General features: G+C 42.3%; 1 protein-coding gene across 1 annotated transcript in view; it reads right to left on the reverse strand.

Moving 5' to 3' along the window:
* The window catches only part of dpys (dihydropyrimidinase), an 80968-nt gene extending 61471 nt beyond the window's left edge, over positions 1 to 19497 (reverse strand). Inside the window, exons 1-3 of the mRNA XM_048529702.2 lie at positions 19093 to 19497; positions 3583 to 3741; positions 2074 to 2253 (exon numbers count right to left, since the gene is read on the reverse strand). Of these exons, the coding sequence (XP_048385659.1) occupies positions 2074 to 2253; positions 3583 to 3741; positions 19093 to 19344 (591 nt within the window). The 5' untranslated portion in view covers positions 19345 to 19497. The remainder of the gene's footprint in view (positions 1 to 2073; positions 2254 to 3582; positions 3742 to 19092) is intronic.
* Between the last annotated feature and the right edge of the window lie 1635 nt (positions 19498 to 21132).

Consider the following 21132-nt stretch of genomic DNA (forward strand, 5'->3'; position numbering starts at 1 on the left):
AGTGTGGATTTGTTGGGCCAAAGGGCCTGATTCCACACTGTAGGCAATCTAATCTAATCTCTCCATTTTCATTTACTGGTGTACATGGACACCCAGACCCCTTTGTATATTCAAACATCCCAATATATAATGCTCTTCCTGTCAGTTCTTCCAAATCAAAGTGTAAACTTCATATTATTTTCTCTTTAAAAGTCACCTCTACTGTTTGGTTAACACTAGAATGAAGTCTATATGTCTTCCTTTTGCCTTAGTAAAGAACTTGAGATCCCTATTTGTGTTCAACATATTCTAAAAATTTAATTGTTGATTCAACCAATTCGATACCAATGGATCTATACATTTGTCTGACATTTCTATTTATATCTCTATCATTTCATTAGAGCTGCAGAGACTTACTACAAGGAAGTCATTCACAACAGCATGTATGTGCTGCCTCTTTCCTGTAATTCAAGCTAATCCCGCTGCCCTGATCTTTTCTATCATGTCTGATTTTCCTCTGCTTAACTATTTACCCCTTAAAATGGAAATAATAATAATGTATTATTTTCGAAATAATCAATTTCACAAAATACTTGGGGTGGTGGTGGAGGTTGTGTGGGGAATACAGCATTCTAAAAAAAATCCAATCTTGGTTTCAATAAAATGCATAATAAAGGACAGTGTAACGATTGGAACGCTGTCAGCTGGGGGAATCTCAGAATATGTGTTCCCTGATGGCACTTTAATCTGGCCAAAAGTCAGGAAGCCCTGGCTGACAGATATAAACAGGGGCATCAGGGGTTCTGTTCATTGCAGGAGCTGGCTCTGACCTGGCTGGGACACGATGCCATCCATTATTCAATGGTCTGGAGGAAAGAGCACACCAAATTTTCAGGGCAGGCTTAAAGAAACAGTCTGCAACTTCACTTGATAACAAACTGCATCAGTTCCTGTTTGATTATTGGACCATCCTTCACAAAACTTAAGGGATAGCTCCAGCAGAATTGCTGATGGAGAGAAGACTCTGCAGAAGGTACCCAAACCTGTTGGGGGTGGGGGGTGGTGGTGAAGGATGGGTTGGGTGTGAAATAGCATCAGGAATGCCAATACCAGACACAAAACTTCTCTAATCACGAAAGGCAGTTTATTTCAGTGGACAAAGTTCAGCGTCGAAACTACAGGAATAGTCCTGCATGAGTCACAGGCATAATTGAGGCCAGGTCCTGTGACATTCAGGTAGGAGATGTGGTCCTGAACAAGCATATTGACCACATGAATAGTGCAACCTTGCCAACGGGGCAGGAGAAAATCAAACTTGCCCCCTCAGAACAACCAGCAAGAGTATCAGAACCCTGGATCTGTCCCTCTGCCTAGTATTGAAGAAATCTTTGAGGATAAGACAGACATGGCATATGTTGCAGCCTTGATGCCATTACTATCCGAAGGAACTTCAGGCAAGGTGCTCTGGACGCAAGGGGTGGACCACCATCCAGTGCACGCTGCCAGTATCTGAGGCTGAGTGATGGAACTGGACCTGGTGCAAAAAACACCCCAGGAGAAGCTACACAGAAAAAAAACAACGGTCCTAATTCCAGGACTTAAAGGGGGAGGGATGTACTGATTGGAATGTGGTCAGCCAGGCAGATCTCATAGAATGAGTTCCCTTATTGGGGTTGTTAACCTGGTCCGATCAGGGAGCTCTGGCTGACAGATATAAACAGGAGTGTCAGGGGTTATGTTCACTCCAGCAGCAGGCTTTGAGCTAGCTGGGTCAGTATCATGTGCTTATGCATGTGTAAATAAAGAGTGACTTGGCGATGGGATATGAGTCTTTGTGGAGTTATTTTTACGAGGATTAATGTCCTAGCACTGCAAATACAGAAAACCAGTTTTTCAAGATTTGTTTTTTTGAATTCCTTAACTTGTAGAAAAACAAATTATAAATGACATCAAATGCAGCAAATTAGCCTACAAATAGCAGTAGTTTATGACTGAAACAGTCATTGTTTCAGTCATAAACTACTGTTATTTGTAGGATAATTGCCGCATTTGACTTCATTTTTAGTTTTTTACAAAAGTTTTGTAACAACCCACCTCTGCTATTAAGTGTCCATTCTCAGCATGAACCTGAGCAATTGCTCCCAATTCCTTACATCGGCAGAAAACAGAGTACAGCTCATCATCTTGAAGCATAAAGACGCCCTTATATGCCATGAACATTTTAAAGGAATTTACACCTCTATCTTTGACTAGAATTTCCATGTCGTCTTTAACCTGAAAAAAGACAGAACAAATGTTAGAAATCATCATTCTACGAAAGAATAGCAAGAGCTAAATATCCTAAATTCAAGATTTATCATGGAAATGGGCAATGAGCTTACTACTGCTTTCACCACATCTTTTTCATTGATGGATTGAGACTGGATTCTAACACTAGTTGAAGCTGTGCAAGATCACTCTTGATCATTCCTCTGACCCATTCCTCCCAGAAAGAGAGGACCTGCTATCCAATCATTAGACAGATGTATCTACTGCAATTACGGGACAAAATAAAGCTTCAAAGGGAAGGAATTCTTCTGAGGAACAGGAAAGGGAACAATTACAGAATGCACCAGCTCTCTTTTTAAACGAATGAAAAGAAAATTTGCAATAAAACTGGTCATGAGGTTCTTTTTAACTAAAACCATGCACACAACAAGCTGAATTGAGGGAATGATTGATAACGTATTAAAATCCCAGGTTGAAATCACTTTGAATATTAAATATTTCTATTTCTCCCATGTTGTAAAAACGTTCAATTAGGATGTCCAAATTATTATCAATTGTGAACAGTAGTGGTCCGAACACCAATCCTTGTAGAGCATTACTTCCTAGGTTCTGTCAATCTGAGTAGTTACCCTTAACCACTGTTTGCTGTTTTCTATTCACTCTGCTGGTTGCTCTCCATGTCCATTATCTAAGTCATATGTCTATGCAGTACTTTATCAACGATTTTTTGAAAAATTCCATGATATTACATCTGGTACATAACTCTTAACTACTCTGATATGTTTCAGAAATGTCAACAAATATTGGTCATTTCCTTCTGGAATTCTGTGCTAATTACTCCATTGCATTTTCAGTTTCTATTTTTTTTATTGCATCTGTGACTAAAGATCTTTCCTATTACAATTTAAAATTGTAAAAGCATTCATACATAGGTTCTTAAAATATCACCTCATCACTTTAAGTCCTTCTACACTTCCTTATCCACATGAAAGCTTTTAAAAAACATTAAATTTGCCAATCTTCAACCTTCTTCAGTTCTTCTCAACGTTCCTGAAAAATCCAGCCTCAATCATGATAAAATGACAGATTCTGACTTAAAATCAACTCAACTCCAGATTTAGAATTGTGGTCAGCTTTGGTATGGTAGCAAGCCACTGTCCTGGGCATAAATCTTCATGTTCTTTAGTCTCAACAGACACTGGGGCTACAATTGGACATTTTGACTACACTCTTCTCAATAATGATCAATAGAACCAGCAGGATTCAAGGTTTATTTTTTGAAAGTTTTATTGCTACTAGTGAAGCAGATTTGCTGGTCAGTACTTTACAGTGTACCTTTTCACTCCACCAAGTCACCGCCACGTGGAATGAGTAATCACAACAGACTTTAGGATCTGCCCAGCTTCGCCATTTGTCATATGCCTCCAACAAAGAGTCACCTTTGTGGGGCACCACGAAGTCCAATATCATGGTAGTGCCTCCAGCCACAGCAGCCTGAGAAGGGTGAAAGTGTAACTATAATTATTGAACATATTCAATTAAAATTAATCTCCCAGCAAACCAAGTTTAATCACTGCTTACATATCAGTTGGACTATCAGAGATTAGTTTTAACTATAGGTATGTAACAGGTGAGGTAAGTAAATTTATATTGCATTCTCTCCAAAGCCATATATCCTCACTAAGTTGTGGTGCACAGAACTACTCATTGTACTCCAGGCATGGTTGACCCAAGTTATTTTATAACTGAAGCGTGACTTCTACTCACTTATTCTAAAGGTCAGCACTCCTTTCGCTTTTTTTATTAAAATGTCATGAACAACTGGAGAATTATAACGTTAAATAAAGAAATAAAATACTGGAGAAATTCAGCAGGTCTGGTAGCATTTGTGGAGAGAGAAACAGTTAAGATTTCAAAGCAAAAGCAGAAATTGCTGGCACAACTCAATAAGTCTGGCAGCATCTGTTGGCAGAAAGTACAGTTAATGTTTCAAGTCTGGTGACTCTGCATCAGAACTGAAAGGTGTTGGGAATAGGTTTTTTGAAAAAGTATTTTGACTGAAGTGGATTAGGGGTAACGGGGAAGAAGGCATGCAATGTCTAATTGTAAAAGACAAAGGGATTATTAATTTAAACCCTTTTAAAATTTCATCTGTTCCCACTATTAAAATATGAAAGGGAGACAATTAGTCCTTGCTAAGTGCAAGGTGAATACAACATAACAGGCTGTGAGGAAAGTGAATGTAAGACAAAATAGAAGACAGATTTTAAAAAGTCAGTTTCTGAAGTTATTGAATTCAATATTGAGACCTTCAGGCTGTAGATTCCCCAAGTGAGAAATAAAATGCTGCTCCTTTAGCTTGTGATGTGCTTACTTATAAATGTTGCAACAGACCCAAGACAGAAATGTTTGAATGACAGCAAGGTGGTTTATTGGAGTGGCAAGCAACTGGGAGCTTGAGATCATTCCTATGGACAGCTGTTCGGCAGAATGGTCATCCAGACTGCTTTTAAATCTCGCCAATGTAAAAGAGGTTACACAATGGGAGTGGCAAAGCAAGAGAATAGATTGAAAGCAGTACAAGTGAAATACGGTTTTACCAGGAAGGTGTGTTTGGGGCCCTGGTTGGTAAGGAGGGAGGAGGTGAATGAACCAAATTTCACCTTATTCACCTGATGATGACTAACCCTAACATCTCAAACTACTACACAGGATGCTAAACATCAGCTGTTTGCAATGAAGTGACATTCTATAACAGAGACAAGGTGTAGAGCTGGATGAACACAGCAGGTCAAGCAGCATCAGAGGAGTAGGAAAGCTGACGTTTTGGGTCTAGACACTTCTTCAGAAGATAACAAAGTGTGACGCTGGATGAACACAGCAGGCCAAGCAGCATCTCAGGAGCACAATAGCTGATGTTTCGGGCCTAGGCCCCTCATCAGAGGCCCGAAATGTCAGCTTTTGTGCTCCTGAGATGCTGCTTGGTCAACTGTGTTCATCCAGCTCCACACTTTGTTAACTTGGATTCTCCAGCATCTGCAGTTTCCATTATCTCTGATCACTTCTTCAGAAGAAGTGTCTGGACACAAAACAATAGCGTTCCTGCTCCTCCGATGCTGCTTGGCCTGCTGTGTTCATCCACTCTACACCTTGTTATCATTAGGAATTCAAGCTGTTTTGCCCAAAATATATCACTATAGGAGCTACAATGGGCAACTTTGAATTTGATATTACACAAATTCCTAATGGGTACTGAATTTTGACTGATGTAAGCAGTTGTCTATTTTGAACACTGATGGTTCTATCTTGCAGTCTAGTTGTGTTACAAATAAATTACATTGATCACTGGCTGTAAACTGCTTACATTTTGGCCTGCATTTTAAATTGGAGGAAAGTTCTGTACAAATATAAGGAATTGTTGAAAGGGCAGGAAACCCAGGGACCAAAGTTTCTTAAATGGCCTGCAGACTTTAATTGCTTTGTTAATTTTAAAATAGTCATGGTGAAGGGCAAAACTGGTCCATAGGTTCAAATTCCAAATTGGGGCAAGGTGAATTTGATGGAATTGGACAAGAGCTTACAGGAGTTGATTGGAATACCTTGTTTGCAGGCAAAGGGACCTCTGGCAAGTGGGAGGCCTTTGAAAGTGTGATAGCTAGAGATGAATGTGTATACGTTCCTGTGAGGATGAAGTGCAAAGTTGGCAGGAGTAGGGAACCCTTAATGACAAGAGATTTAGAGGCTTTGACCAGAAAAAAAGGAGGATGTATGGCTGAGGTACATGCAGCTGTGATCAAGGGGATCCCTGGAGGTATATAGATGATAGAGGAGTTTACCGAAGAAGGAAATCAGGAGAGTGAAAAGGGGACACAAGAGGGTTTTGGCTGAGAAGTTTGACTGAGAAGTGAATCCACAGAGACTCTTTAAGTAAAGCAAAAAGAATAATTAAAGAGAATAGGACCCCTCAAGGACCAAAGTGGACACACATGAGTGGAACCACAGGAGATGGGCAAGGTGCTCAATAAATATTTCTCTTCTGTATTTAATGTGGAGAAAAACAAGATGACTTAGGAACTTGGAGAAGACAGCAGTGATATCTTGGGGACAATCATTTCTCAGTAGAGGAAACGTCGGAAATATTAGAATGTAGGAAGGTGGGTAAATCCCTGGCCTTGACTAGATATATCCAAGAACCCTGCAAGAGATGAAGGAAGAAATTATAGGGGCCTTGGCCAATATATTTGCATCATGATTAGCCATGGGTGATGTCCCAAAAGACTGGAGGGTAGCAAATGTTGTGCTCTTATTCAAGAAGAGCTGCAAGAAATAACCTAGAAATTATAGGCTAGTAAGCCTACCATCTGTGGAAGGTAAGTTTCTTGAGAAGATTCTGAGGGGTAAGATATACATGCATTTGGAAAGATTTGGCTTCAAGCATGGGAGATCATGCCTCATAGATTTGTTTTAGTGCTTTGATGAAGTGACCAGGAAGGTTGATGAGGTCAGGGCAGTAGACATCATCTATGTGGATTGTAGTAAGGCCTTTGATAAGATTCCACATGGTAGGCTGCTTTGGAAGTTTAGATCGCATGGAATCCAGGGAGGGCTGGCAAATTGGATACACAATTGGCTTGTTGGCAGAACGCAGAGAGTAATAGCAGATGATTGCTTGTCAGATTGGAAGCCTGAGACCTCAGTGCCTCTGTGGTCAGTGCTGAGCCCATTGCTGTTTGTTATCTATATCAATGATTCGGATGAGAATGTTCAAGGCACGATTAGTAAGTTTGCGGTTGACACTAAATTGGCAGTATTGTGGACAGTGAGAAAGTTTATCAGAAATTGCAGCAGGATCTTGATCAGCTGAGCAAGTGGGCTAAGAAATGGAAAATTGAGTTTAATACTGATGTGTGAAGTGTTGCATTTGGAAAATCAATTTAAGGTAGAAGTTTCAACGTGAATGGTAAGGCCTTAAGGAGTGTAGTGGAGCAGAGGGACCTTGTAGCTACAAGGTGCACGGTTCTCTCAAAGTGGAGTCAAAGGTAGTCAGGACAGTGAAAAAGGCTTAGTCACACTGGCTTTCATCAGTCACAGCATTGAAAACAGAAGTTGGGAAGTTATGTTGCAGTTGTACAGGACATTGGGAGGTCACACTTGGAGTATTATGTTCAGTTTTTGGTCACCTTGCTGTAGGAAGGATGTTATTAAACTGGAAAGAGTACAGAGGAGATTGAAGAATGTTGCCAGGACCCAAGGGACTAAATTATATAGAGAAGTTGGACAAGTTAGGACTTTTTTCTTTTGAGTGTAGGAAACTGAGAATTGGTGGGGGGTGGAGGGGGTGCAGTGTTCTTACAGAAGTATATAAGATCATAACAGGCATGGATAGGGTGAATGCACTCAGTCTTTTTTCCAGGTTGGGGAATCAAGGACATCAGTTTAGGTAAGAGGGGAAAGAATAAATTGGAACCTGATGGGTATTTTTTTTTAAACGCAGAGCAGTCCGCAAATGGAATGAGCTGTCAGCTGAAGTGTTGAGGCAGGCACATGGATGAATGCATGGGTAGGCAAGGTTTAGAAGGGTATGAGCCAATTGGAGGGAAATGGGGTTAGTGTGAATGGACACTTTCGTCGGCTTGGACCATATTGGGCTGAAGGGCCTGTCACCATGCTGCAGGACTCTGATTCTATGCAAGGCTTCTTTAAGGAAGACTGTAGCGTTTGCACTTTCAGCTTTATTTTCCACTTAAAAGTAAAAGGTCTGCAATGTGTAACTTTTAATCTTAATTAGCGAGTTTTGAGAAGATTTGTAGCTCAGGTTGAGGTTCTGGATGTGAGTTTGCTCGCTGAGCTGGAAGGTTCGTTTTCAGACGTTTCATCACCATTCTAGGGAACATCATCAGTGAGCCTCCAGTGAAGCGCTAGTGTTATGTCCCACTTTCTATTTATATGTTTAGGTTTCCTTGGGTTGGTGATGTCATTTCCTGCATTGGTAATGTCATTTCCTGTTCTTTTTCTCAGAGGATGGTAGATTGGCTCCAAAATCAATGTGTTTGTTGATGGAGATCCGGTTGGAATGCCATGCTTCTAGGAATTCTCGGGCGTGTCTCTGTTTGGCTTGTCCTAGGATGATGTGTTGTCCCAATCAAAGTGGTGTCCTTCCTCATCTGTATGTAAGGATACTAGTGATAGTGGGTCATGTCTTTTTGTGGCTAGTTGATGTTTATGTATCCTGGTGGCTAGTTTTCTGCCTGTTTGTCCAATGTTGTGTTTCTCACAGTTCTTGCAAGGTGTTTTGCAGATGACATTCGTTTTGCTTGTTGTCTGTATAGGGTCTTTTAAGTTCATTAGCTGCTGTTTTAGTGTGTTGGTGGGTTTGTGGGCCACCCTGATGCCAAGAGGTCCGAGTAGTCTGTCAGTCATTTCTGAAATGCCTTTGATGTAGGGGAGAGTGGGTATGGTTTCTGGGCACGTTTTGTCTGTTTGTTTGGGTTTGTTGCTGAGAAATCGACAGACTGTGTTCATTGGGTACCCGTTCTTTTTGAATATGCTGTATAGGTGATTTTCTTCTGCCCTTCATAGTTCCTCTGTGCTGCAGTGTGTGGTGGCTCGTTGGAATAATGTTCTAATGCAGCTTCATTTATGGGTGTTGGGATGGTTGCTCCTGTAGTTCAATATTTGGTCTGTATGTGTGTTGTTTTTCTGTAGACGCTGGTTTGAAGTTCCCCATTGACTGTTCGCTCTACTATGACATTGAGGAATGGCAGTTTGTTGTTGTTTTCCTCCTCTTTTGTGAATGTTATGCCAGGAAGGGTATTATTGATGGTCTTGAAGGTGTCCTCTGATTTGTTTTGTTTAGTGATGACAAAGGTGTCATCCACGTAGCGGATACAAGGTTTGGGTTGGATGATTGGCAGAGCTGTTTGTTCGAGTCTCTGCATTACTGCCTCTGCTAAGAACCCTGATATCGGAGATACCACGGGTGTTCCGTGGGTTTGTCTGTAGGTTTTACATAGAACATAGAACATTACAGCACAGTACAGGCCCTTCGGCCCTCGATGTTGTGCCGACCCGTCATACTGATCTCAAGCCCATCTAACCTACACTAGTCCATGTACGTCCATATGCTTATCCAATGACGACTTAAATGTACCTAAAGTTGGTGAATCTACCATTGCAGGCAAAGCGTTCCATTCCCTTACTACTCTCTGAGTAAAGAAACTACCTCTGACATCTGTCCTATATCTTTCACCCCTCAATTTAAAGCTATGCCCCCTCATGCCCGCCGTCACCATCCTAGGAAAAAGGCTCTTCCTATCCACCCTATCTAACCCTCTGATTACTTTATATGTTTCTATTAAGTCACCTCTCAACCTTCTTCTCTCCAATGAAAACAGCCTCAAGACCCTCAGCCTTTCCTTGTAAGACCTTCCCTCCATACCAGGCAACATCCTAGTATATCTCCTCTGCACCCTTTCCAAAGCTTCCACATCCTTCTTATAATGCGGTGACCAGAACTGTACGCAATACTCCAAGTGCGGCCGCACCACAGTTTTGTACAGCTTCACCATAACCTCTTGGTTCCGGAACTCGATCCCTCTATTAATAAAAGCTAAAACACTGTATGCCTTCTTAACAGCCCTGTCAATCTGGGTGGCAACTTTCAAGGATCTGTGTACATGGACACCGAGATCTCTCTGCTCATCTACACTACTAAGAATCTTACTATTAGCCCAGTACTTTGCCTTCCGGTTACTCCTACCGAAGTGCATCACCTCACACTTGTCTGCTTTAAACTCCATTTGCCACCTCTCAGCCCAGCTCTGCAGCTTATCTATGTCTCTCTGCAACCTACAGCATCCTTTGTCACTATCCACAACTCCACCGACCTTAGCGTCGTCTGCAAATTTACTAACCCATCCTTCTACGCCCTCATCCAGGTCATTTATAAAAATGACAAACAGCAGTGGACCCAACACCGACCCTTGCGGTACACCACTAGTAACTGGTCTCCAGGATGAACATTTCCCATCAACTACCACCCTCTGTCTTCTTTCAGCAAGCCAATTTCTGATCCAAACTGCTATATCTCCTACAACTCTATTCCTCCGCATTTTGTTGTTGAAAGTGAAGTGGGTGGTAAGGCATAGGTCCATTAGCTTGATGATGTTGTCCTTGCCGATGAGGTTGGTGGTGTCTGGTGTATGTATCTTTGGTTCTTCTAATAGTGTAGTCAGTGTTTCCTTGGCCAGGTTAATACGCTAAAACTGGCCCGAAGATGTGAAACCAATGTCACCGTCTTCTGCACCAATCGGTCGGTGAGTAGGCTGTTGGACATCTGCGGCCAGTTTGAACTGGCCTCGGGTGCCAAAGTCAACAGGGGTAAGAGCGAGGCCATGTTCTTCGGGAACTGGGACGGCCGCTCCTTCATCCCCTTCACCGTCAGGACAGACTACCTGAAGGTGCTGGGTGTTTGGTTCGGTGGAGCTGGGGCGTGCACTAAGACTTGGGAGGAGCGTATCACCAAACTGACGCAGAAGCTGGGCAGGTGGATGCTCCAGTCCCTCTCCATCGCGAGTAAGAACATGGTCGTCAGGTCCGAGGGGCTTTCAGTACTGTTGTATGTGGCGCAGGACTGGCCTATTCCCTGGACCTGCGCCGCTGCAGTCACCCGGGCCATCTTCCACTTCATTTGGGGGTCGACGATGGACTGGGTCCGCAGAGACACCATGTACAAAGACCTGGAAAATGGGGGAAAGGGCATACCAAATGCCACCCTCACCCTGATGGCTACCTTTTGTGTGCGGCTGCATCAAACTGTGCATAGATCCTCAGTACGCAAACACCAAGTGTCACTACTTGCTGAGGTTCTACCTGTCCCCGGTGTTGCGAAGGATGGGCCTGACCTTGTTGCCGCAGAACGCTCTGGGTAGTTGGACTGTCCTGTACCACCTGTCCTTCGTGGAGAAATTTTTGAAGGGAAACAGCTTTGCCACAAAGCTGACAGCACGTAGTAGCCTCGAGACCCTTTGGGAAAAGGAGAGGGTGGGTCCCGTCGTGTGGTTCTCCACGCAGACTGCCAAAGTCGTTTGGCAGAATGCCTCATCGCCAGAACTTTCAAACAAGCGCAAGGACATTGCTTGGCTGGCGGCGAGAGGGGCTCTGCCAGTGAGATCCTTTATGCATGCCTGGAACCTCTGTGCCACCGCACGCTGCCCTCGAGGTGGCTGCCGCGGGGGGGAGGTGTTGGGATGAGACTGTCGATCACCTCCTTCTGGAGTTTGCCTATGCACATGAGGTCTGGAGGGGGATGCAGTGGTATTTGTCGAGGTTCGTCCCGAGCAGCTCCGTGACACAGGACTCCATGCTCTACGGGCTGTTTCCTGGGAGGCACAGCGAGACCAACATCAACGGCGCCTGGAGGACCATCAATGCAGTGAAAGACGCTCTTTGGTCTGTCCGCAACTTGCTGGTCTGCCAGCTGAAAGAACTGACCCCAACCGAGTGTTGCAGACTGGCGCACTCCAAGGTCCAGGACTACGTGCTGAGGGACGCGCGAAAGGTTGGGGCAGCCGCCGCCAAGGCACGGTGGGGAAAGACCACCATATGAAACCCCTCGTCCAGAATAGAAAAAAGGGCCCTATCAGGTAACTGGGCCCAGCTGGCGCCTTCCCCAACTGGTCAGGGGGCCAACAGGGACTGTGCGGCGAGACGACTGCCGGGGTATTTTCTTTGCTTTGTTGTTTCTTCTTCTTTGTTTTGTTTTTTTCTCATTTAGTACGTACCTCCTGGGTAACCCGGAGCGCTTGCATGACTGGGTAGGTGTATAAATATGTTTTATTTTTTGTACTTCTTATGAATAAAGTATATTTTTTCAAATAAAAACAAGTGATGAAATGTCTGAAAATGAACCTTCCAGCTCAGCGAGCAAACATTAATCTTAATTCATTGTTCTACACTATACTATAATTACTGCAATATTTAATTTTTAACTTTGTTCTTTCTATCTTGTTCTTAATATTCTTTTTTGTACATATTTGTACCCAAGGCGGCACCCTGGGTGGCGAAATTATAGACTTTTCACTATGCTCCTGTACTTTCGTATTTGAGTAGACGTGGTAATAATATCAAAATCAAAAGTGGTATTCTCATTAACGGCTAGGAAGCTATCACAGGCTACAAGAGAACAGGGCAGCACGGTGGCTCAGTAGTTAGCTCTGCTGCCTCACAGTGCCAGGGATCTGACTTATATTCCACCCTTGGGTGGCTGTCTGTGTGGAGTTTGCACATTCCCCCCATGTCTGTGTGGGTTTCCTCTGGGTGTTCTGGTTTTCTCCCAAAGTCCAAAGATGTGCAGGCTTGGTGGATTTGTCATGCTAAGTTGCCCATACTGTTCAGGGATGTGTAGATTAGCTGGGTTATAGGGAGATGGGTCTGGAATGCTCTGAGGGTTGGTGTGGACTTGTTGGGCCGAAGGGTTTGTTTCCACACTGTAGGGATTCTATCATCTATGAAGGCAAATGTTTTGGTGAATGAGAGAGACTATGGGTTGCCAGCAGTGGGGAGTTGGTTGTCTTGAAGTCTGACTGCAGGGTACAGTGGATTCACAAGAGGCCCCAATTTACTTGGATTGGAGGATCAAAGAATTCTAGAACAACAACAGAAGCAAAGATTTTTAGGAAACATGGAGTTGAAACAAATCAGATTAGCCATAATCTTGTTGAATGGCAGAGCAGGCTTTAGTGATCAGATGGCCTCCTGTTGCTCCTAGTTTGGCTACCCTAACATCAACTTGCTGAATTATGATCTCTGGTGATGGACATTATTTGTCCTTGTTCTGTTCATGACACATGATAGAAGATATTAAGAACCTGTTCCTATTCACATAGCCTCAACTGAATTTCCTGTGATTTAAAACTAAGACTTTCACTTCAGCCAGTGTTCCCAGAAATAAATCAACTCTGTTCATAGGCAACTTCTTGACTATCCAACTAGTCCAGTCAACAAGACATACACAAGATTGCCTTTGTACAATGATACTGGGATTATGCTCTCCTCCATCCCATTTATTAACATTTTGGCATTCACTGAACTCTCTGAAAGGGAAACTAAATCCTTCTGCAGCGTAAACTGGAGTAGCCATGTCCTCGTTTAGAACTGCTATGGGCTTGGATACTTTCTTTTTCTCCAAAGGGTTATCTTCCCATTTATAATAAATATTTCAAATCCCTCATCTACCTACGTACTTCTTCAGCACTCATAGCAAGGTTTAAGAGATATTTTAGTTGTACTTGAAGCTACAATTTGATCCATGATCTTTTCCTTCTGAGTTTCCTGTTCCATTCCTATTAACACCTTTAAATCCTATGGTTTCCTTTGTAACGCCTAGCATTTCCAATAAATGTGTTTCATCTTGTTACAATAGAAACGCTTCAATTTCCAGTTTTTCATCTCTATCCTCAGCAAGAGGCCACCATGGGACATTCCAGCTGTTCATTCCTTACATTCGCCATGTACCTTCTTTTACCTCTCTCCCCCTGCCCATTTCTTTTGAGGATGACTGAAAGTAAGTTTAAATTAGTCCACAATCCCAAGCCATTATCATTGCGTTTAGCAGTTGAAACGCATAAATACCCTATAAACTCTCTCTCTCTCACACACACACACACACACACACTCAATGGGCAAAGGGGCTGCTTGAAAGATGTTCTTGTGCACAGGGTGGCTGATATGGTTCTTCTGTTGATTAGAAAGCTGTTTCTTGGTCTTCCTTTTCTGGATGATTTCATTGGTTCAAAGGCAGCACAGAATAGCTGGTTCACACTTATAGAAAGAGGTCACAACTTACAGAACCTGCTAAAGAAATATACACGCATTTTAATTGCTTATAGTGGGTTTTGCTACAGCTAAGCCAGTGGTGATCTGATGATTTGTAACAGACCCTCCAGTGGTTGGAGTCATAGCTGACACAAAGGAAGATAGTCATGGTTGTGGGAGGTCAATCATCTCAGCTCCAGATCATCTCTGCAGGAGTTCCTCAGGGTAGTGTCCAAGCCCAACAATCTGCAGCTACTTCATCAACAACCTTGCCTCCATCATAAGGTCAGAGGTGGGGGTGTTCACCAATGATTGCACAATGTTCAGCACCATTTGTGACTCCTCAGATACTGAAGCAGTCCATGTTCATATGCAACATGATCTGGACAATGTCCAGTCTTGGGTTGACATGTGGCAAGTGTCAGTAGAATCCTGACTGTTCATTTCTTTTTTTCAAATTAGAAAGCCGATCCAATATAATCTAATTTGAAGAAAGACTTTTAAACAACATTGCAAGAACAAAAATATGATGCAACTATTAAGGAGATTTATTTGGTATGCCAGTTATGTTTCATTTCAGGCAATATTATTTGAAAATGTAGGCCAATTTCATTGAAGTATTCAGAAATTACTAGAAAAGCTTAAAAGCATCTGTGCAGAGAAATTAGCGTTTACGTTTTGGATCAGGTGACGCTTCCTCAGAACTGATGGTAGGCAGGAAAATGCTGGTTTCCCTCTGAAGTTTGCTCACTGATCCCACGCAATTGCACTTGTTACAACTTTATAAAGCTACAGATTGTATAATCTATAATCTGGTTACCACAATATCAGAAGATGATTGTAGAGGGGGTTCAACGAGGTGTTGCCTAGGATGAAAAGTCTGTTATAAGGCTGCATAGGCTGGGCTTGTTTTATTTGGAGCAGAGAAGGCACGGTGGGATCTGACTGAGGTAAACATAATTGTGACAGTGTAGATCATGAGAATCTAGTCCCCATGGCAGATGTGTCTAAAAGCAGAAGGCATAAGTTTAAGGTGAGGAGTAAGTGGATTAGAGGAGATAGAAATCATAGAATATCACAGTACAGAAAGAGGCTATTCAAGCTATCATTTCTGTACTGGCTTCCAAAAGTGCTATCCAGCTAGTCCACAGGTCTATCTCTGTAGCTCCCTACACACACAGCTATTTTGAGAATTCATGTGGAACCTACCTCCACCTACCTAACACAAGCAAAGAAGTTTCTCCTCATCTCACTCCTACTGTCTTGCTGACAATCTTGATAGGTATGACCTGTTGTTACTGACATATTAACTAATGGAAATAGAATATCCTTCTTTACTCTGTCAAAATTGTTCATAATTTTGAACACCTCAATAAAGGTCACCTCCTAACAATCGCTGCTCCAAGGACAATCCCAATTTCTCTCATCTTTCCTGGTATCCTTCATTCCTGGTATTGTTCTAGTAAATCTCCTTTGAACTCTCCAGGGCTTTAACATCCTTCCTTAAATAAGGTGCCCAGAACTGAACACAATACTCCCAAGGGTGGTCCGACCAATGATTGGCAGAGACGTAGTATCACTTCCTTGCTATTGTACTCAATTCCTCTATTTGTAAACCCAAGGATCCTATAAGTCTGCTTAACAACTGTTTCAACTTGCCTAGCCATCCTGAGAGAATCATATGTGTCAACCTCCAGATCCCTTTGCTCCTGCAGACTCTTCAAAGTTGTACCATTGAGTCTGTATTGTCTCTCTATGTTGCTTCTACCAAAATGCATTACCTCACATTTCTCTGCATTGAATTTCATCTGCCAAGTGTCTGCCCATTTGGCCAACTTGTCAATGTCTCTCTGGAGTCACTCAGCAAGATCCTCACAGTTCGCTATTCGCCCCCTAACTTAGTATCATTTCCATATTTAGAGATGTTGCCCTCAATATCCATATCCAAATCATTTACATAATTAAAAAAGGGACCCAACAGCAATCACTGGGGAACATTACTTTCAATTTGTTTCGAATCTGAGAAATGGCCATCTATACCTACCTTTAGGTTCATATCCATCATGCAAAGACCCATCAATGACAAACATTTCGAATTTGCTAACCAACCTGCCATGTGGCATTATATAAAATACTTGCTGAAAATCCAAATATGGCTATTAAGAAGGCATACAATGTTTTAGCTTTTATTAATAGAGGGATCGAGTTCCGGAACCAAGAGGTTATGGTGAAGCTGTACAAAACTCTGGTGCGGCTGCATTTGCAGTATTGCGTACAGTTCTGGTCACCGCATTATAAGAAGGATGTGGAAGCTTTGGAAAGGGTGCAGAGGAGATTTACTAGGATGTTGCCTGGTATGGAGGGAAGGTCTTATGAGGAAAGGCTGAGGGACTTGAGGCTGTTTTCATTAGAGAGAAGAAGGTTGAGAGGTGACTTAATTGAAACATATAAAATAATCAGAGGGGAGGATAGGGAGAGCCTTGTTCCTAGGATGGTGACGGCGAGCACGAGGGCGCATAGCTTTAAATTGAGGGGTGAAAGATATAGGACAGATGTCAGAGGTAGTTTCTTTACTCAGAGTAGTAAGGGAATGGAACTCTTTTCCTGCAACGGTAGTAGATTCGCCAACTTTAGGTACATTTAAGTCGTCATTGGATAAGCATATGGACGTACATGGAATAGTGTAGGTTAGATGGGCTTGAGATCAGTATGACAGGTCGGCACAACATTGAGGGCCAAAGGGCCTGTACTGTGCTGTAATGTTCTATGTTCTATATAGCATCCGTATTATGGCATCCATCAGTTGTCCTGCTACTGATGTCAAGCTGATAAGTTTGTAGCTTCCTGGGTTATCCTTTGCTCCTTAAACAATGGTATCACATTTGCAATCCTTCAGTTCCTCAGGGCTACACCTGTGGTCAGGGACGCCTGGAAAATTCCTGTGAATGGCTCTGCAATTTGCTTCCTTCACTCTGTCAACTTTCTGGGAACACATCCCATTTGGGTCTGACAATTTCATTCGACTACGAAACATGCTGTTTGAGAGATTTGCAGTAGTTTTGCAACATTTAAGAAGCATCTAGAGGAGTACTTAAAATCCCAGGACATAGTAGGCTATAGACCATGTGCTGGTAAAGGGAATTAATGTAGTTTGATGTTTGTTAGTCAGCATAGACAGTGTGCCAAAGGGCGTGTTTCTATGCTGTGTGTCTAACGATCAGTTCAACTTGAATAAATCAACGGTAGAGAACAAATTAGCATATATCTCATTTGATGGGAAGACAGATCATAGAATCATACAGCCATACCAGCCCTTTGAAGAAAACAATCAGACGCAAACGTCTGCAAGTGCAATTACCAACTCTCCCAAACTAACAGGACATACTGATTTCTACAAAATTTCCAATCTGTCTTGTTGAGCTAAGGTTTTCACTGGGAATAATTATTTGTAAAGTGTATGTAGCTGTAAGCAACTTCACTGAATTAGAGGAGGTTCAGAGTTGAAACCAGTACAATTCTTAGTAATATAATAATGACTCAAACAGAACTTGCTTTATAAGGGGTACAGATTGAAATAACACGAGTAAAATTGTTAAATATTGAAAGGCATCAGCATGCAATTATGAATGGATTACTCATCCTGAGTATCAATGTTCAAGTTATCAAACAACCTTATGCAAAAGATACACAAGAGCATTGCTCTTTGCAACCACAAGTCAATGACCTGTAGCCTATTGTCCAAGGTAAAGTAGTTTGGATTGCATCAAAGATCTGTTCTGGAAAAAAAAAGCTCGAGACCTTGAGGTTAGGAACAGAAATAGATGATATGGAGAAAAGTGACTGGTTGGGCTAAATTAGCTGTTTCAGTGTTGTGACTGCTGCATAATTCTATCAAGTCGAACAATGCCAGAAAATAAAAAAAATTTGTATTTTTTGCAAATTTTATTTTAAAAAAATACTCAACATTCAGCTCATCCATGGAACTGGCCATGTTCCAGGTGAAATTAAGAGCTGATTGGGGAAGCAGCTTCAAATAGCATTTATTTGTACAGCTCCTGTTATTTATTAATATTTTAGTAATGGAGAACCTTAACTTACTAAGAATTATGGCTATCATATAACAAAATTATCAAACAGTTCTGATAATGGTCAGTAATCAGAGGCAGTGTGATTACTTTTCATGACAAACTGACTTTAAGATAAATCATAAAACTACACCAGGTTAACTCAAATACAGTTAATAAATACTTCATTAAAAAAATAAAATTTTGCACTATGATGTTGCTAAACTGCATGTTTCCAGATGATGTACATTTGTGATCATGCTACATATTCAGCAGACACTCGAACTGTCTCAGCACATCGTTAAACACATTTCTAGAGGATAGACATTTTCCACTGATCTCACTCAATTCAGTGCTTAAAAAAAGACAAAGACATTCTTCAGATTTAAAAACTGAAGTTAAAGTACAAGATATTCTCAGCCCAACTCATTCGACAGGGATGTGAGTCATGAAAGACAATGTTAATCAAGAACCTTCTGACAGAGAAGAATTCACGGTCTTCTCCAATCTACCTTCATAAGATTTCTCAGGAACGGTCACTTAACTCAAAACATTAATTCTGATATCTCTCCACAGATGCTGCCACACTTGTTGAGCTCTCTCAGCAATTTCTATTTTTGCACCAACTTAGGAGCATCCAAGGCCAAGCTGACTGCGTTATTTCACTTACGAAAATTATACACGTGTTATTTAATGTAACTTAACCATCATACTAGCACTGGCTTGTTGCGTGCTTGTTACAGCTGTTCATAGAGCCAACGTCCTGCTCTTTCCCCCAACAGACCCTTAACGCCCATAACCACTCTCACCCTTAAAAATACTGTCAATCCATTTTCTAATTGAAATTCCTGACCCCAGCAAACTCCCTCCTGTCTCTGATATATTCACATTTTTCTTAATTTTTCAGCTCCAATGATGGATGTACCATTTCGTTCCTTGGCGTAAGGGGAAACACATTGGTTTATACCTTGGTTCCGTGATAAAAATCGTCGACAGCTTGATACCCCATGAAGGGGAATTGCATGTGTGTGTGGGTGTCGATGCCCCCGGGCAGAACCAGCTTGCCAGTAGCATTGATCACTCGGCTACCTTCGGGGAGCGGCAGCTGGCAGCCCACGGCCTGGATTAGCCCGTCCTCAATATAGATATCAGCCAACACCGAGCTGTCCTCGTTCACCACCGTTCCGCCGCGGATCAGGATACCGCCACAGCCGCTCATGCTTGGTTGACTGGTCACTCAATGAACCGCTTTCAATCCCAACTCCTCTCTGATGAAGGGTCCAGGCCCGAAACGTCAGCTCTGTGCTCCCGAGACGCTGCTTAGCCTGCTGTATTCATCCATTTCGTTATCCAAGCGCAGCACCGTTCTTTTTTAACCCGCTCAAAATGCGCATGCGCCCAACTGTCATACGGCAATAGGCGAGGCGAAGAAAGGTGAATTAAACTGTAAAACTAAGTAAATTAAATGTACTTAGTGCCGGGGGATAGGAAAGCATCTTATACAGCCAAGAATTTCTGTAGCATAACATATAACATTAAAATTCATCACCACGTTAGTTGTATATTTAGTTCACTGATCTATAAAAAACTCGTTACTAGAAAATTCTGATGTGAAAAAGCTGTCTAAACTTCGAACTAAAAAGCGAAATAGATTTTATTTTAAACTTTGAATAGTTATGGCATATGCAGGGACGTGTAGATATCCACAATTAATATTCTTAGAATCAATTCGGCCGGAGGGGAAGGAGCGTCCACCGGACCCTTAACACGAGTGTGATGACTCCACCCTTTTTCAGCAGTACGGATGGCTGTTTCAGTAGTCAGGAGGGTTAGGACTGGTCCCTCCCAGCTTGGGTGTAGTTTGGTATCTTTCCAGGTTTTGATCAAGACCCAATCACCCGGTCGTATCCGATGTACTGCGAACTCTAGTGGAGGTGTCTGGGTTAACAGACCCTTCTTCCTAAGGACAAACAAAGAAGAACCGAGCGCCACCATATAGTTCTTTAAAAACTTAGCATTGAACTCTACAGTTGGTAATTCCCCTTTTCCACCCAAGAAAGGTAATCCAAACATCATTTCATAAGGAGAGAGGATATAGGGTATTGTCTAACCCAAACCATCTCATCTTTTCGAGTCACTGTGATTACCAATGGGGTAATAGTTAGGTGCCCTGTGTTATCAGCCCTCGCCCACACATCAGAACTAATTTGTTGTTCTTCCCTAGGCGTTAACATAGCCATTGTTACAGCTACAGCACTATTCTCTACCCGAATTTTTAAGCCCAGCAATATAATCAAATCCCTACCCAGTAAATTACTCCCAATGTCAGGAATGTATAGTAAATGCCCTGTTACTTCCTTATCATTGTTTCTAATTAGGGTTGGCTCAAAAATAGGTACTGCGAATCCTTCGCCTTTTACTCCGGAAACTCTAATATACTCATTAGTCAACTTAACACTATTAGGTATAAAACTTAGGGATGACCGTGCCACACCGGTGTCCACCAAGAATACTGCCTCCTCCCCTTCAGGTCCCACCTTTAAGTTTATCAAGGGTTCCTGGTGGGCCTTAGGAGAAAGGAACCCCTGCCTCCCCTAATCCTCATCGAGGGCCATTAGGGAGACCGTTTCCCTTTCCCGTGTTAACTCTGGGCATTCCTGCTTAAAATGTCCCATTCTTCCATAATGGTAACATCCTGCCTGTCGTCTCCCGCGTCTAGTATCTGCCTCTTCTCTTTGTCTCTCTTTCTGCCTCCGTGTTCCCTGTTCAACTCTTTCTTTCTTTGTTACTTCTTTAATAGCGGCTACCATCATTTTTGCTTTTTGTTTCTGCTTCTCGTCCTCCCTTTTTACATATACCTTATGCACCTCTCGTAGTAATTCCTCCATCTGTCTCTCAATCCATCCATCTATTTTCTGTAATTTCTTTTGTATGTCCGGCCATGATTTAGTTACAAACTGGACTTCTAAAAGTCCCTGAGCTACCGGATCATCGGGATCCATCCCCG

Source organism: Stegostoma tigrinum, chromosome 5 (genome assembly GCF_030684315.1).
Source record: "Stegostoma tigrinum isolate sSteTig4 chromosome 5, sSteTig4.hap1, whole genome shotgun sequence".
NCBI lineage: Eukaryota > Metazoa > Chordata > Chondrichthyes > Orectolobiformes > Stegostomatidae > Stegostoma > Stegostoma tigrinum.